At 42.9% G+C, this 18,860-nt stretch overlaps 1 protein-coding gene across 7 annotated transcripts in view; it reads left to right on the forward strand.

The window, feature by feature from the left end:
• Nucleotides 1–18,860, forward strand: part of RERE (arginine-glutamic acid dipeptide repeats) — a 418,432-nt gene that overhangs the window by 230,315 nt on the left and 169,257 nt on the right. For all 7 annotated transcript variants that reach the window (XM_067018162.1, XM_067018153.1, XM_067018161.1 and 4 more), the window contains 2 exons: nt 11,560–11,665; nt 13,129–13,225. In XM_067018162.1, coding sequence (XP_066874263.1) covers nt 11,560–11,665; nt 13,129–13,225 — 203 coding nt within the window. The remainder of the gene's footprint in view (nt 1–11,559; nt 11,666–13,128; nt 13,226–18,860) is intronic.

Here is an 18,860-nt window from a genome sequence, read left to right on the forward strand (position 1 = left end):
GGCTCTGGTCACGTGCTCTTTGATTTTCGTCCTTTCTTTTAAGCAGCATTTCCTCAGCTTGGCTCACACTTGACTGAATACCCTGATCGATTATCTGGGATTAACTCAGCCTTCTCATTTCCGGCTTTCCATTTCTTCTCCAGCAGGCCAGTGGGCCTTTGTTGTCTGGCATGTGGACTGAGATAAGCTGTCAGGGCATATGTTTGTATTAGAAAAATGGTTGTAGATAGAACAGGTACAAATAGACCAGCGGGTATCAAAGGTTACAGTCTTCATTTTGGTTTAAGTCAAAAGGAGAGAAGAATAAATAAGATACTTAAGACTGACTAAAGTGAAATAGGAAAACCTGAATTTTTAGGGTTCCTACTGATTTTTCCCCTTTTCAACCAAACTATTTGAATTTGTTTATTGGCAAGTCCAAAATGTTTGTTAGCTGTAATTGGATTCTTACTATGTAGGCTGACTTTATTTAAATTTAAGTAATTTCTGAACCTATATTAGTGTTCCTTCAAAGTGCAGAAACTCAATTCTAAAAATCTTTGTGCTACTAAAAGGTATTTTATGGTGTTACTAGCTGCATGTTTTGCAGTTTAATTCAGAAAACTGATACAAAAAGGTTATCACCTACAAAGAGAGGAAATGCTGGATTCACATAAAATAGGTATGTTCATCTTGATAAAAGATGATAATTCAATATAGTTTGGTAAGCTAAAAGTTTGGTTTTTTTGTTGGTTTTTTTTGGTTTGTTTGTTTGTTTTATTCTTAAAAGTTGATGTTTCATGTTGTCAGTTTTCTTAGGTAGGAGGCAGCACCATTTTTGAAATGGCCACAGAGTTGCCTGGAATTGCAAATTGCTGAATAAAAGTTACCCAGGTTACTACCGATTTTCTCCTTTCATGCTTTCGCTTAATAGGTTCACCATTGTTTTAAAGTGCACCTTTTTAGTATAGCCCTATTTTATATTCTTGTTTGAATCAAGACATTTCTCAATATCACGAGCTCAAATTTTAGAAAGAAAAATATCTTAAATTGAAACAAGAGGCTTCTTACTTAGATTTTCTTTAGGAGTTTAACTTCCTGCTCACTACTAGAATGTCTGACTGTATAAATAAAAATAAAATCTTCTATTTTTTAATAGTTTCTGACTTCTAACTACATGTGTGCTCTAACATTCCAGCCATGGTTCCATTTGGGGAGCCTGCTAAAATTGTTTAAACGACCAGAGTCTGAGAGGGAGGCGTCCGGGACCGTCTGTGCAGTTTGTTGACTTCATCGTATAGAGCAGCTCTTCTCTCCTGTGGCCCGTGCGCCTGCAGGGCCAGACTGCTTTCATGATTATATACCAAGACGTCACCTGCCTTTTGCACTCTTCATTCTCTCATGAGTGTACCGTGGGGCTTTACAGAGGCTAAATGATGTGTGATACATCTCCACGGATTGAAGCAGAATCAGATATGAGAATCTGTTTCCTTAAGCCAAATATCAGAGAGATTTGTAAAAACATAATTATTACTGGTTTCCTAAATTTAGTTTGTTTTGAAAGGATAGTTGCTTGCTGTAATTATTTACATTAGCATGTAATGGGGTTATTGTTAAGTGAGTTACTACAAACGTCTAAAATGTTTCTTTATGTTCATTTTCCAATACAGTGAACATTGATAAGCTAGGACCCACATAAACAAAAGCTCTTGGAATTCCTCAGTAATTTTGATGAGAGTCCGAGTCTAAGAAGTCTGAGAACCACTTCTGTAAAGCACACGTTGACTCAGTGAAATCTTCTCAAGATACTTCAGCATCAGTTTTTAATAGTAAAATCGGTTATGTGTCTTCAATCATAAGTTAGTAATTTTTATTTCTAAAATAATGTCATAGTTTAATTTGTGAAATTGCTAGAGAATTTTGGAAGACTACAGCCCAGCTTCTGCCCGCCCCTTCTTTAACTTCCTTTGCACGCCTGCCCCATCATTAATTTGTGACAGAGTTCTGTAACTTTTCCAACTATGTCATGTACAAGAGGTAATTTAACTCCCCCAGAATGAGTGAAATCGCTGCTGCCGTCACCAGGATCACCAAACAACAACCAACGTATTGCAAACATGTTAAACTTTGCAGTATTTGGGCTTGATTTTTTAAGAAAGAAATTCAGTGGAATGTTTAATTACATTTAGTAGGGATTACGAGGAATTTGGCAATTTCTTATGGTGCTGCCTATAAACAGCTATTTTCTCTGCTGTTATGGGGGAAATCTTTTGGGCCAAATAGAAAATTCGTGGTTATAGATTTATCTGGTGTAATCATGGCTGCTGGGAAGAATACATACTGGCTTTTAGGAAGGGGTTTATTTTGGGTTTGGGCTGCAGATTTTGGGGATCCAAGTATAGGGACTTAATCTGTCTGTGAAATTCCATCTTTCTAGCTTACCCTTCAACCTGAATTTTGGGACCCTTTAAATCCTGAATCAGACATTTAGCGTTTTTGTCAGGTGTACATCAACACGGTTCATGTGGGAAATTATAGGAATGTGTTTTAGTTTGTTATATATGTCCCCATATGCTAAGCCCCCTTTAAATGTGGCTTATCTATGTGTGTGTGACATAAACTTGTTATTCAGTTTAAGAAGACAAGGACGGCAGAGGTTACCTAGTAACCCTGTCTCCTATCTTTTGAGGCCAAGAAGTACGAATTTTCCCAGGGCTACCGCTGTACTCAGTTTGGGCCTCACCACTGCAGATGCAGGAAAATCCACTGTCTGAAAAGGTCATTGTTCACCCATCATGTAATCCCCGACAGCAGTTGCCTTATTGAGTTTTGACTCCCTAGTTAGCAGTTTGAGAGAGAATTTTGTTTTCATGCACCTTTTTGGTCCTACCATTAGTAAACGAGACATCATTAAGAAACAGTGACTTTGAAAATCATTTCTGATCATTGGAGCCTGTGTGTCAGCACATTTTTCGTAGCGTCATCTTTGTGGGGATTCGGATATAACCAGTTATTTGCACATCTTGGTTGTAAACATTGTAAAAAGTCATCTGCCGCACCCCCCGCCCCCCGCCCCCCAGTTCCACCTACTTGCTTCCCCATCTGATTCCAGATGATTTAAATCCTCTTGCACAGACCCAGATGCTGGTGCAGTCTCTTTTTTTTTTTTTGTGGTAGGCGGGCCTCTCACTGTTGTGGTCTCTCCCTTTGTGGAGCACAGGCTCCGGACACGCAGGCTCAGCAGCCATGGCTCACGGGCCCAGCCGCTCCGCGGCATGTGGGATCTTCCCGGACCGGGGCACGAACCCGTGTCCCCTGCATCGGCAGGCGGACTCTCAACCACTGCGCCACCAGGGAAGCCCTGGTGCAGTCTCTTGAAAACAGTCTTTTGGATTGAGTGCCACTGGTTTGGAAAATGAGCTTGTAACAACCTTGATTCTAGGGCCTGACGGCAGTAAGCACCTTAACCAAATGGCTATGGTTTGTTTGCTGCTTTTATCTGTTTTTATCTATTTTATTCACTATGCTCGTTCTGAGTAGACGCCTGGGTAGCTCCAGGTTGTGTCCATTTGCAGACACCAATCAGCGCGTGGTAAGTAGCCACTTGTATTAGCCAGAGTCCTCCGGAGAAACAGACCCAATAGGAGAGATAGATATATGTATATGTACTATAGGAATTGTCTCACGAGCTTTCGGAGCTCGAAAGCCCCTTCGTGTATGTATAACTTGCTGCCTGCAAGCTGGAGAACCAGGAAGCACGTGGTATAATTAGATTCAAGTCAAGGGCCTCGGAGAACCAGGGCGGCTGCTGGTGTTCAGTGCCAGAGTCTGAAGGCCCACGGAGGGGAGCTCTGTTGGCTGACGGCGGAGGGAAAAATGGATGTCGAGCTCGAGAAGAGAGAAGGAATTTGCTCTTCCTTCTTCATTTTGTTCCTTCTGGGCCCCCAAGAGATTGGGTCATGCTCGCCCACACTGGGGAGGGCAGATCTCTCTACTCCGTCTACTGAGTCAAAGTCTGACCTCTTCCAGAAACACCCCCATGGGCACACCCAGAAATAACGTTTTGCCAGCTAGCTGTCTGGGCATCCCTTAGCACAGTCACGCTGACACAGAAAGTTAACCATCACACCGCTAAGCAAGTTTCTGTGCTGGAAACTCAGGCGTTGTGGCTCCCACAAGGGGGACGTGCTGCGGCCATGGTTCTTCCACCGACCAGCTCAGTCGCCGTTGGGCAGTGGGCGTATCTGAGAAAGTTGGAAGAAAAGGGCATTTTAGGACAGAACAAGTGTGGATGCTTCGTTTAGTCGATGTCAGTGAGACGTATACTTGCCCTTACTCTGCCCTCTCAAATAAAAGGAAACAAAGTGTTTAGTTGATGTCTCAATATATTAGGGAGATTTGTACATGATAGTGTGATTATTTGTAGGAGATACTCAAAGCCTTTGCGTATCTTCTTTGAGAACAAGACTCTACAGTCAGTGTTGCAGCCTTTCGCCCAACCTCCTGGTACCCGTGTGAGAGCAGAGCTCTGAGGTGGCCTGAGCCCTGACGGCACTTATGTATCCCTATAGCTCTGTGATGGCCTTTTGAGCTGTAATGGCTATAAAGCTATTTAGATATAAATACATAGCTATAGAAAACGTTACATGGTCAGTGTCTTATGTTAGGAGTTAGAGTAGTGGTTTGAAATAATATTACAAGATATTTCCTACCTGATTTCATCTTAGTCCTGATGTTCATCGACATAGTTGAGTAATGATGATCTTCTGATGGGTACAGAAAGCTTATCTTTATTTTTATAATCTATCTATCTGTCTGTCTACGTATTTATGGCTGCACTGGGTCTTCATTGCTGCGCGCGGGCTTTCTTTAGCTGCGGCGAGCAGGGGCTACTCTTCGTTGCGGTGTGCGGCCTTCTTACTGCAGTGGCTTCTCTTGTTGCGGAGCACGGACTCTAGGTACGCGGGCTTCAGGAGTTGTGGCTCGCGGGCTCTAGAGCGCAGGCTGAGTAGCTGTGGCGCACGGGCTTAGTTGCTCCGCGGCATGCGGGATCTTCCCGGGCCGGGGCTCGAACCCGTGTCCCCTGCATCGGCAGGCGGATTCTTAACTACCGCGCCACCAGGGAAGTGCCGAAAGCTTATCCTTTAGATTGATTCCCCTGTGTACATGCCTGGAGTTATACTTGGCCTTTGAAGACTAGTAATCTTGGACCCCACTGTCTGTCCCTAGTCCCCTCCCCCAGAGTCAGGGATGGTTGAAGCCACTGAGACTGTGCCCCCAAGGTCTTTTTGAGGGTGACCTTCCCAACAGGCATCACTCTGTGGGGGGAGGTAGACTCAGCAGGGTTGAAATACCACTTCAAAACAGCCATGCAGCACACTGGAAGGGTAACTCTTAACCTTGTTTTCACCATTTTGTTTCCCCAAAGGGAATCTTCTTAAGCCATACTGTATACAAATGTTAGCTACTTCTATTTCCCAAATTTCTGCAAAAACCTGGCTGGCCATTTTGGCTTTATAAAGCAAGAATTTTGGTCTGATGTCACCTGACTCTGAATCTAGATCTTCCATTATTTGAAACGTGCGCTCCCAGGAACTAAGCAGTTACGAATTTGAAGGAAGTTCTGTGTTATCTCTAGCAGATTATTTTGACTTTGCAAAATCGTTCATGTGGTGATATCCACGTTCATATCCTAGTTGGGTTGTCTTTGGCCCTGATCCTTCTGTCACATTGCATAACAGTGGGGGGACTAGAATGACCCGTTTGGAGGGCTTTAGGAGCCCTGATAATCTGGCAAGGCCTGGTAGGTGATTGATGGAGCAAAGAAGGTCCTTCTTCTGTAATGCAGGGTGAGTATACAATTATTGTTGTTCCCATTCTGGTTGGGAATAAAGACCATTGAAGAGGTAATCTCTGCACTTGTCTACTTGGTCATTAGTGAACTCCTGTCCTCACCCCCACCCCCCACCCCTGCGCCCCTGCACTTCTTTTATTTTTTTATATTGTGTAAAAATGTTTCCCCAGAGGAAGATAATTAAGACTGGTCCTAGGAAGGACACAGATTGGCTATTTAAAATCAATGAAAGTACCATATTAATAATCATGAACGATCTCTGGGAAGGGATATTGACTTCTCGGCCCTGGATCTTGTATATTTGTACTTGGGGTAGTTGAGGTGTGCGCTCTTGACGGAGTAAACCGGTGTCCCTCAGCAGCAGCCTCCTGTTTTCCTTTCTGGTCTCTGTTGCCTCCCTCTCCCTCTAGTCTGCCTTTCTCAGTTATCTTATTCTCAATGTTTAATTTCAGTTTTGACTTTTTAATTCATTAATTCTCAGCCTATTGCCTGACATATGCACATATCTGGAAACCTTCTGTATTCTGCTGCTGAACAACTACCATTAAGCTGTCTTTTCTAAAGCCAGGTGGTGATGGGATTTGTCCTCTGTTAAACTCTTTATTTCCCTAAATTTGCATTCATCCCTTACTTCAAGAAATTTGGGCCCAGGGATGTGGACAAGTCCATAATTCAACCCAGAATCAGCTCGTCTCCTTTTTTGCACAGGGCCTGTGGAACCTTACTGTAAGCAGATTGGTTTGGTGCTTTTCTCTTAATGCTGGTGCATCCTACCACCTGGAAGCAGTCAGATCAGTCTCTCCTTAAAGAAAAAGTGGTGGGAAATATTTACTTCCCAGCGGGCTCTTCTCTGTGTTCAGAAACACACCCCAGGACGCCTTCACATGGGAAGCTTTTCACCGCTTTCCTTCTTCATTCAGCATTGTGTTTAAAATGTGTCATTTGGGCTTCCCTGGTGGCGCAGCGGTTGAGAGTCCACCTGCCGATGCGGGGGACACGGGTTCGTGCCCAGGTCCGGGAAGATCCCACGTGCCGCGGAGCGGCTGGGCCCGTGAGCCGTGGCCGCTGCGCCCGCGCGTCTGGAGCCTGTGCTCCGCAGCGGGAGAGGCCACGACAGTGAGAGGCCTGCGTAACACACACACACCCCCCAAAAAAAAAAAAAAATAAAATGTGTCATATATAACCACTTTGACCTTTATGCAGTTGTCCAATTATATCACTAGTCAATAATGAGGCATATTTGTTAGAAATACTTTGATATGCTTCTTGACTTGTTGCACAAGTGAAGAAACGTTCCTTCTAATTTGCTACTGGATTAACTTTTGTATTGCTATTATGAGCATAATTTTGGATCTGAGAAAAGCAAAATTTATAACCAGCCTCTTGATACAGCTTAACTCCTCTCTTCATCTGTAAAACAGTGATAGTGCTATCCAGCATTTATTGAGAGCCAGTCCACTCTACTTATATTCATTTATTTAATCCTCATGACCTAATGAGGTATAGACTATTATTTTTCCTCATTTTATATATGAGAAAATTGAGGCTTGGAGAGGTAATCGGCCCCAAACCCAGGTGGTTTGGGTTGAATCAGATGATCTCTAAGTTCACGTCTGCCTTGAGTTTTCTGTGACTTTGGGCAGAAGTCTTAGCCTAGTGAAAAGTGTAAAGAAGGTGAAGGTTGCCCGTGATGGACGGCTGCGGGAGCGAGCACCGGGAGAGGGGCTGCCCTCTGCTCCCTTTTGCGGTTCCTCAGCGCGTAGCAGGCGGCTTCCAGGGAAGATGACGTTTTCGTTCCTGAAACTCCTTAGGACGGCAGTGTGAGCTAATGCCGTTGTGGGATACAGAGAAAACAGGAGGGTGCTCTCCCAGTCCTATTTTATCGACTTGGTTAAGTCTGGGGAAGAAATCTAAACATAGGCATGTAAGATGGAACCAGACCATAGAAATCATCTTGTTCTGTCCCTCACTTGTCAGATGGCTGGGTGAGTTCACTAAGGTCGCCCCCAGCTAGCTGGTGATTGCGGACAGTACCAAAGTCCTAGATTACCTGATTTTAGGCCAGTGCCTCTGAAACAACACGGTGCCTCCCTTTATAGACATTTAATCTTTAGCTAAATTCCTGGCCTACTTGGGAAGATTGTGTCCATTAGAGCTACTTACATTCGTTCCGCACTTTTGCTTATTACACTGAGCCTGCCTGCCTTGGCCACGTGTGGAATTCAGAATCTGGAGGCTTTTTTTTTTTTTTTTTTTTTAAACACAATGCCGCCACTCCCTGGTTGTTGGGTAGCATTGCATTAGGAAAGCCAGTAGGCTTTCAACTCCCTTTGCAAAGGCTGATAATAGGAGTGGTAAATCTAGGTACAAACGAGCTAGAGTGGTAATTGTGTGTGGGTGGATTCATTAAGTGTGCGTGGGTCAGAAGATAACGTAGGTATTGTACCTCAAAACGTCACCTGAATCACTGGCTTGGTTCTGAAAAATCGACATTGTGTGATTACAGTACCTTTAAAGGTTATTTCTGTTGGCCTTCACGTTTTCAGACATCTTACGCCTTTTCTGCGTCTTTTGAGATGGTCACGTGGTCTTCCTCTTTTCTTTTGTTAATGTGGTGTATCACATTGATTGATTTGTGTATGTTGAGCCATCCTTGTGAACTTGGGAGGAATCCAGCTCGGTCCTGGTGTATGATCTTTTTTATGTGTTGTTGGATTTGGTTGGCTAATATTTTGTTGAGAATTTCTGCATCTATAGGAATCAAAGGTATTGGCCTGTAATTTTCTTTTTTCATAGTATCTTTGTCTGGTCATTTGGTGTTCATACATCTTAGATGTGTTACAGAAGTACGTAAAAGTATAAATTTTAGAACACTGTTGCTAGGACTGCTAGTAGATCTGAATTCCTTTGTGCTGTGAGTGTTGAAGCATCCATTAGTAGCTCAGTGACTAGACATCACTATCATCTCCTGAAAGAAACCACCTTCTGGAGAAGATATCACTCCTACAATTCTCAGCAAAGTTCTTGAAGTTTTCTGTGAAGCACTGGTTAGAGTCACCTGCTAACAGAGAGAAAGCGATAGTCTTTCGAGTTCCTGCTCAGTTACAGATGCTTTTCCATCTTTTCGTTTTTATCATGAGTCCTTTTAGGTAGGTTTCGACAATCCTGTTTTTCAGAAAAGGGGAGACTCAGAAAATCTTAGGAAAGTGCTCAGAGTCATGTAACAGGGAGGTGATGGACTTGGGATTTGAACCATGACCGACTTTCCTGTACTTGCCAGCCCAGCCCAGCAGTGCTTGAATTAGAGTTCAGTCTTACCATTCTGGTTTAGCTTTCCTTAAAGAGGAAACTGTTAGACCGTTGGTTTTCAACCGGGAGTGTTTTGTACCCGAAGGGGACATTTGGCGGTATTTGAAGACATTTTTGGAGGTCACAGTGACGGGGGAGTGTCGCCGGCATCAGTGGTTGAAGGCCAGGGATGCTGCTCTGCGCATCCAACAGTTGCGCGGGGTATAGGCCCCCGCAACAGACTTATCTGGACCAGCTGTCGGTGGTTTCTCGGTTGGGAAGCCCTGCATCGGACGGTGTATTTACTTAACCGGGTTTATCCCCAGTACTGCCAAAGCGGCCCTGCCCTTCCGCTGCTGTGTCTCCTCCTTTCCCTGATGAGCGCTCTCACCCTGGTCTTGCTCTTTATCATCCTGCCGCCGGAAGATACTGCAGCCCTCTCGCTGCTCTCCCACGGCCTGGGGTTTTGCACCTCAGTGCCTGTGGCTTCGGTCGGCAGTGCAGATAGAAGACCCCATTTGTCCCAGAGAGTTAAAAGCCACTGAAGGCCAAACTCCAGCTAGGATTCAGCTTCCCCTCACCGCCGTGCAGAATGTTTTCCTGTGCTGCACGCAGATGGGCCACGTGCGTGTGTCTTATATACGTCTTGTACTTTCTCTATCTTTGTGTATTTCTCAGGTCTCCTCCTTTGCCTAGAAAAAATTTCATTGAAATATTTCCCATTTTTCCCCAGGTCAGATGTTCTTTCCTCCATAATCCCTTGCCGGAAGTAACTGCTCTGTCTGTAAACTCCTATACTGTGTATAAAGTGTATTCCTTATATGCAGCATACTGATTTGTCCTTTTTTTCCCACCCTCAGTAGAAACAGTGTAGAATATAAAAGTGCAAAATTGATAAAAACTAAAAAGTACCTGTTTTGTAGGATTGTTCTTTGTATGCAATCTCTTTTATTCAAACCAGTTATGATGCCCTATATTTGACAGTTACTTGCAAAAGTAAGAATCGTAGTATGTATGGTATTTCCTTTGGAATAGCACTTCTTCACATTTGAGTTCAGTCAAGACTTTTGGCAGTTGCTTTCTTTCTGGTTCTTGGAATGGCTTACGTGTTTTAGCAAAAATATTCTTGAGCCTTCCTGGTCTTTTAGTGAAGGCTTTGTGCAACCTCTCATGTAAGCATCAAGCATCTTGCTTCAGTAGAGAAGGCTTCTTTGACATACTTTAGGATTTGGCCATCTCCCTTACAAACATGAGGCGCGGGGCTTCCCTGGTGGCGCAGTGGTTGAGAGTACGGCTGCGACGCAAGGGACACGGGTTCGTGCCCCGGTCCGGGAGGATCCCACATGCTGCGCGGAGCGGCTGGGCCCGTGAGCCGTGGCCGCTGAGCCTGCGCGTCCGGAGCCTGTGCTCCGCAACGGGAGAGGCCGCAACAGTGAGAGGCCCGCGTACCAAAAATAATAATAATAAAAATAAACATGAGGCGTTTCTCGAATTTTAGCTCTCATGCATCTCTGACCCACTGACTTGTGATGAGAAGGTAGAAGCTGTTAAGAGGAGTGGTATTGCACTCACCTTGGGCAAGTCCCTTACGGCCCTCAGCTGGGTTGGGAAGGATTTTCTGAGGCCCTGGGAAGCCTTAGTGCACTGCCACATTGAGATACTTCATGACCAGGTGCACAGAGATGGTCCCCTCAAGCCCTAGCCCCATAGCCTTCGAGTGGAAAGGCAGTATTTGACCCTTTATTCTTCGAATGAACTAGGAACAAAATTAACTTGTAGGGATAAGATGGTTAAGTGTCTCACAAGCATTTATGGGACCCTGATCATCATAGAACTCTTTATTGTTCATAAATATTCACGTCCAAGGTGTTCTCTTCTTGGGAAATTCAGAGATAAATGAGACAGGATCCGTGCTCCGTGGACTCACAGTACCTGCCTCAGTGCCCATGGTTTGCTGGGTTAGTTTGCCAAGAGCATAAGTGGCAGTGAAGTAGCAGGAAAAGCTCCTTCCCTCAGTGGCCTTGACAGTGGCTGAAACGGTTTCTAAATATTTACCAAGACAACTAGAGCTTCATATAGAAGGAGGATGTATTCATGCAGTGTACTGAGTAGTTAGTGCTAAATAAAAAACCATAATATTGAATGAATTAGTTCATCAAACTGGGGAGATTTATAGATTCAAGTTTGTTTTCCTTTGTTTCCTGAAATAAGCAACTTTGAGGGATAGAGTCAGAGAGGCGTTGTGGCTGTGGGGCTTTTTAGAAAAATGAAAACTGACCTCATCATCGACTAACGTACTGTTGTGGTCCTGGTGGTAATCGTGTGTCTCCTTCTCTGCCTGTCCACCTGTTTCCAGGGGCTTTTGATCATGGGTATGGTATATGCACCTGTGGGCACCCGAAATCCTGTTCCTAACGCTGTTAGATTTTCCTTTTCAGAGTAAGAGGGACCACCTACTCATGAACGTCAAATGGTACTACCGTCAGTCTGAAGTTCCAGATTCTGTGTATCAGCATTTGGTTCAGGATCGACATAACGAAAATGGTAAATATGTCCTTCTGGTTTGATTCTTACACTTTCTTAGCTGTGGGCAAAGTTCTTTGTAAAAACATTCATTAAATGGAGATAACCACTATGAAAATTTTTCACTGAAAAAGCTTTTTATCAATAAAGACATTACTGGAATGTTTTTTTTTTTTTTTTTTTTTCCTGAGTTCTTTCACTATTTCTGCCTTAAAAGAGAAACAGCTTGATCATGTGCTAGTAGCATCTTTCCCTTAAACTAGGAGTAGTGATAGATCTTCTTTGGAAATAAAAGTAGCTTCATCTTTTTATTCCTTTTTCTCACCCAATGCTGAACTAATGACACTGAAAACCCTATAGAATTGTATTTTGTTTCTTTTTTAATAATCTGTACTGTTGAACGTCAGGGTCGTGAACTTCAGTTTTCAAAGCAAAGCTTTCCTGAAGATTTTGAAATTTAGCTTGAGTAGTGACTTTTAGAACAATAGGAAGGTAGTTCAGAGAATCTTTTATTTTTTTCTTCCTCTGGCATTGTACTTTCTACCCAGTAACTTTATTGACACGTGAGATATGTACATGAAGTGTATATTAACGTTTGTTCAGATGTCTAATAGCTTCCTTTTATTGATTTTTTTTTTTTTTTTGAGGTGCTAGACCTCATTCTAGCTGATTCACATCTGTTACACATTAATTATATGAGTTCGGGGTTGTCACTCCCCACTTCCAGATCAGGAAATCGAGGCTTAGAGGTGCTAAAGGAGTTGCTGAGGCTAATCGTCTTCTGAGTGGAGACCCCTGGGGCGGGGATGCCCCTCTCTCTGGCCCGGATGACTGTGCTTGTCTCGCTCCTTCACTCTGCCTTTGGGGACAGGTTTTGAGTCAACAAACCAGTAGTCAAAAACAGTTTTCTTTCTTTTTTTTTTTAATTAATAAAGTTCACATTAGAAGTCAGGCCTGTGAATGCAGTAATGTGAAAACAGTTTTGAAGAATAATGTTCTTTTATATTTTACCAGTTTTTTCTTTTTTGAAACTATTAAATTTCTGTTAAAACAGTTAAATGATGGTTCTTTATTGAAAATAATAACTTGGTTATTCTTTTCAACTTGAAACAGTGTGATTTCACTCCATCCTGGAATATTTAGCAATAAAATACCAGATGCACAGGATCACTGAAAATTTTAGTAGTTTACAAGTTGCTAAAATGTGATAGCTGTTTTCTTTTTCCATTTTCTGCTGAATGCATTTCAGCAAACTGTGGGGACTTAATAAAGGGCAAAAACACATCCCACAGGACGCTTGCTCCGTTATTCCTGCTGTATGTTATTCCTCTTCTCTGTTTCGCTGACAGGCCTGGTTATTTATTGTGCTTTTTATAGTGGGAAGTGAACCTGAAAGAAAAATTTTGTGAAATTTTCCTAATCTTTTTTAGAAACTCAATTATAATATCCTCCTAATTAACTTTTTTTTTTTTTTTTGGTGACAGACTCTGGAAGAGAACTTGTCATAACAGACCCAGTTATCAAGAACCGAGAGCTCTTCATTTCTGATTACGTTGACACTTACCACGCTGCTGCCCTTAGGTAAGTGCCAGAGATGTGTGGTCCTTCTGTGAAGGAGAAGTCAGAGGCCACTGTAGGTAGAGAGTCTAAGCTGCCTAGATCTCGCCTGATAATCGTGATATCAATCACACGACCCCTGTGGCCTCAGCAAGCGGACACTCCGGTGTTAGCTGTGTGGGTTGTTGGGGTCTCAGAGCTTTTGCCTCTGTCTTCACTAATCTGTGTGAGAGGGAAAAAACACTTTTTTCTTTTTTTATTTTACACCCTCTCTAGAGTTTTCTATTTTATTTCCTTGAAAACTCGTTGCTGAAGTATTTAGGGTGGGGTGTTATACAGATTATTTCCTGAAGATTCAGTCACTGCCAAGTTAGATTTAAGAAAATGGATGAAACAAATATGGCAGCATGTAATTGTAGGAAAATCTAGGCAAAGTTCATAGGAATTCTCATTGCCCTGTATACTTTTAAATTTCTGTGTGTACAAAGAGTGTACTACTAAAAAGCTTGGGAGTAGGGAGAACATATAGAAGATTTTATTCTGAGGTAACATTGCCGCTTGCCTAATGTGTTAGGTAATAATGCCAAAAAGTGACCGTGAGCCTCTGCTTCACACCCTCTGGTAGTTTCTGTCCCTTTCAGGAAAAAGATAGCTAGTTACTCTGGTATATTTTGTTTACGAGGGGAAGACTTGGGCTTCTTAGGTGGTAAAGGAGGTAAGGACAAGTGATTCTCTTACACCTTTTTCCCCACTGGAAATAACAAAATGGTGAAAGAATCACTTTCTCTGTTAAAGAACATGGTTTAAAAAAATGTCATAGGGGGACTTCCCTGGTGGTGCAGTGGTTAGGAATCCACCTGCCAATGCAGGGGACACGGGTTCGATCCCTGGTCCCGGAAGATCCCACATGCCATGCAGCAACTAAGCCTGTGTGTGTACCACAACTACTGAGCCTGCGCTCTAGAGCCCGCGAGCCACAACTACTGAGCCCATGTGCCACAACTCCAGAAGCCTGCATGCCTTAGAGCCCTGCTCCGCAACAAGAGAAGCCACCAAAATGAGAAGCCCGCGCACTGCAAGGAAGAGCAGCCCCCGCTCGCCGCAACTAGAGAAAGCCCACGTGCAGCAATGAAGACCCAACGCAGCGGGGCTGGGGGTGGGGGGAAGTCATAGGGATTTGCTGGCTTTTAGCTTAACTACAATGAGATACAATAATTTCTCTATTATATTGCTCAGATGGTATTCAGTAAAACCATCTGGAGTCTCTTGTGCAAAGCTACATAGCTAAAGCCAGTTATTTGAAGGCAAATTAGTAACAACTTTTAATATAGGGCAGGTTTTTGGCAAACTTTTTGGGTCAGATAATTTTTCATGGTCTCTGTTGCAACTGTTCAGCTCAGCCATTGTAGTACAAGAGCCACAAGCAACATGTAAATAAATGAGGTGGCAGTGTGCCAATAGAACTTTACTTGAGGACACTGAAATTTGAATTTCATTTAATTTCCACACGTCAGGAGATATGACTCTTCTTTTGATTTATTTTTTAGCCATTTAAAAATGGGAGAACCATTCTTAGTTCTCAGGCTGTACAAGAGCAGGTGGTGGGCCAGATTTGGCTTGCAGACTGTAGTCTGCCAAGCCCCGCTGTAAGGGGAGGCGTGTATGTGGTTAGATTTGGCTTCTTACAGGACTTTAGATACACTTAGAGAATTCCTGTAGTGTTTTATAAACTTCTTCCAAAATTCCCCCGAGCTTCTCATGTCTTCTTGGCGGTGGCTTTCCAACCTTAAACTTGCACGCTCAACAAAGCAAGTTTACGGAAGGTTGGATAGATTGATGGAACCATTAAATTGTTAGCCAAGACAATTGACTTGATCCGGGGATTATTTCTTATCTGCTTTGCATGCTGCCCCGCCCCCCATCTTATTTCATTGGTTGAGGTGAATGATTTTTAAGCAATTTAGAGCTGAAGTTAAGTAAATATGTGAGATATGTAACTGTGGTCATTCAACAGATTTTGATATATTTGCTTAAAGTGAATGTATTTGAATATTGATCAGAGACTGTTTAGGTTTGTAGAGTCATTTTGTACTGTTTTAGCATTCTCAGAACGGGTTGTCCCAGGTAATTCTAGCTGGACCGGATGAATTTACTTTCGCTAGGTTTACAGTCAGGTGTCTTCTGTAACCGTACAGGTCACTGTCTCTTCACTGACCACCAAAGAGCTGGAGTGCTAAAGTGGTGATTCCTTATCTTCTTTTCGCTGTATATGTGACCAGCACCCTTATTGATTAGTTTTTTTCCTCCTGTGGTGTTTTCTTTAAAGTGGTCAGACAGTGATTTTATAAAGCTGTCATCTTCAGTTTGACTTTGTCATCTTCAAATAGAGCATCTCTTGTGTGACTTGACCGTTGGGTTTTTTTTCGAAGACATCGGATGGACGTGACCGCGTGGTTCCTGGTGATCTGGCCTCGTAGCTGCTCAGCGATCCTTATGGGTGCGTTGTCGTTTGCTGGCCTCGGGGGCTCATCTGGGGGCCTCTTGCTGTTGCTTAGGAGTCGCTCCTGGCTCTCAGAGTGCTTCACTGTGAGATCATCTCCGATGAAGGCAGAGCTGAACAGCAGCGCCCCCAGGAATCTCTACCTATTCCTCGCCTCTTCACTGAAGCTAGATTACTTTAATTTTAAAGTTTGGGGGTTGGGGTTAGGCTTTCATTTTTCTTCCTACTTTTTCCTTCACCATTTATCCAAGAAAGGATTTTTTTCTTTCTCCACAGATATAAAGTCATACTGCCAAAAATAAATTCAGTTTTGAAAGAGGACAAATAAAATAGTCCGTAGGCACATGAAAGAGGATCAAATGAATGTACTGAAAAAAACATGGAGGACGGAAAAGAAAGAAAAAGACAGATAGTGTTAGTGCTTCGCCCCGTTCTTCTCAGAGATCAAAGTGTCAGTGGTGCCGCTTCTTTCCGCTCTCAGCAGCCCGAGGGGCTCTTGCCATTCCATTCACTGCGGAGGAAACCGTATATAACTTTCTCTTTCAAGCTGGTGCTAGGGTTGGGCTATAAAGGAAGAGAGAGCTTTGTCCTTTAGCCATCATGAATCAAAAGGAAAACAGAACTCCTCGGCAGCCTCTCTGTGTAAATTGAGATAGTAGCATTTCCCTACCCAGACCAAATTTATTCCTAGAAGAGATGGTGGGATCTTCAGGGTTGTAGATATATGCGTTGAGGGTCCAGCATTACTGCTCTGCTGCGGTTTTTGAATTCTTGCTTTGGCTGTCCCTCATTCCTGCCTTTCGAGCTAAGCTCCTACAACTGTTTTCTTTTCTTCGTTACGTTCATCAGTAACCATATAATAATACTGTGTTAGTATCTTGAGTGGAGTATTTTTGAGTTCTCCTTGTTCCCAGGTTAAGTATTTTTGGCTGACCCTGGTACAAAAGAAAAAGCTCCAGATTGAAATTGGAAGGCTTCAGCTTGAATCCTGGCTTTACCACATGGTTTTGTGACCAAGGTCAAGTTTGTTAACCTTTGTGCCACCTTTTTAACAAATTTATTTAAAGTCACATGACTAAGTGACAGGACCCAGAACTGGTTTTATATCCAGTAAGGCACAGAGCATGAAAAAGCCTCTTGCAGAGAGAGTATCTCACACTCAGTGGTATGCGTACTGCTCATGGATCTGAATTGGTTTCTTAAAAGCATAAAAGGAAGGAAAGGAAAAGTGAAATTAAACATAATTCTGTCCTAAGTTATTGGTGGTACAGTTACTTAGCATCCATTTATTTTATTTCTCTGTGGCCTCTAGCACGGATTGTTTGGATACTCAGAGCGCTTTAGGCGTGGGGAGAAGTGTTCAGCTCAGGAAGCCATTTGTAGATGCTCTGAGAATGAGCGAATTGGTTTGTAGCTTTGCAGTTTGTTTGCTGTGATAGTATTTTGACCCTCAGGATAATACTTTATTGATGATCAAAGGATCAAGGGCGATTGCTTTGTGATTGGACTGTGAACATGTGACCTGGACAACATTTTCGGGTTTACTGTGCAGTTGTAACAGTGAATTCTCAAGTACCGGCTGTGGAGGGCAGACAGGAGATCCTGACTCTTTCATCGGCTTGAGGGCTATTTTCTAGACTTCTGATTATCTGCTTCCTATTGGAAAAAAAAATCCGAGGTAGGTCAGGTTACAAGGTATCATTTTACCTAGGAATTCATATTAATAGGAGTATGTTCTAGAGTGACTTTTCCGGAAGCCCAGGGCCAAGAAATCCTAAACTAGGTCTTTAGGGCTTCTAATTGCCCCTTTTCCATCGCAAATCAATTTATCTCCTTCCTTTGTTACGGGCAGCTAGCGTCACATATGTGTAGTGATTGAAAGAGATTAATTACGTCTTGGTACAATTCCCCAACCATTCCTTAGAACTTACAAAGTTCCTTTAGTTTCTGCAAGTTCCCTAAGGGATTTCATGAAGTCTCAGAGCTCTTAGTTTTGCAGCTTAAGATACATTTCCTGGCTTTAGTCTACAGTTCTTTTTATATGTGAAATAACTCTGACCTAGGGCATTTTTATTGTTTTGTCTATACATGCTTTTAGTACTTCATTAGACACCATGACTTGTCAGTCCCTTACTTCTTTATTCATTCATCATTTAACACATTATTGAGCTGCTTGTCACAGGGGAAGGGCCGTGTAGGTGCTGGGAACACCTAACTGAGTAACACGCTCTCTCTGCCCTTGAATACGTCATAGTCTTTTAAAAATTCTTTTGTTCGGAGCTATTTTTGGACACATAGAAAAGTTGTAAGTACTGAGTTTCCATGTATCCATCTCCCAGTCTTCATTTGTGGGAGCATCTTATGTAACTTGGGTACAGTTGTGAGGAACAAGAAATAGCATTAGAACAATACCATTGAACTAAAGGCCCTATTTGAATTTCACGGATGCCTTACTTGTTACAGCTGCTGGAAGCAAAAGACCACAGCCTGGGTGGCTTAGAAACAACAGAAATTTCTTTCCCAGAGTTCTGGAGGCTAGAAGTCCGAGATCAGGGTGCCAGAGTTGTGGTGAGGGCCCCCTTCTGGTGTGCAGAAAGCCGATTCCTCCCTGTGTCCTCACATGGCCCGGAGCAGAACCACGAGGTTCATGGTACCCCCCCCCCCTTTTCTTTACTGGTAACTTACTTCTCCACAGTGGAAAAACTCGGTTCTTATTGTTTACAGTATATTTTCATTTCTTATTTTTATCCAAGTCTACGGTACACAGAACTTAGTTTCAGAATTTGTAGCCCGTGTGCCTGTGAGAAGCGCGTTGACTGACTACATTTTTGTCTTTAGTCTTATGTACGGTGTATAGGCGAGAGCCCGTTTTCTAAAGTTGCTCAGGTCAGTTCTGTTTTTCGTAGCTCCTTAGGTGTGGTTGTGTTATTCATTTGTAATATAGCAGGGATTGTTTGTTAGACTTAGCATTCTGTTTTTGGTTCCTCTTGGTTGATTTGGACTGTCTGTTTATTTTCTGGGTAAGGGAGGGTTTGTGAACTATTGCTGTGGCTCTCAGGGTCAGAGCTATAAGAAGATACAGTCTTTAGCCCCCCTACCTGCTATAGATGACTGATCCTTTTACTTCTTAATTTATCCTTCTTGCATTTTCTTTTCACA

This window comes from Kogia breviceps, chromosome 1 (assembly GCF_026419965.1).
Source record: "Kogia breviceps isolate mKogBre1 chromosome 1, mKogBre1 haplotype 1, whole genome shotgun sequence".
NCBI classification, from domain to species: domain Eukaryota; kingdom Metazoa; phylum Chordata; class Mammalia; order Artiodactyla; family Physeteridae; genus Kogia; species Kogia breviceps.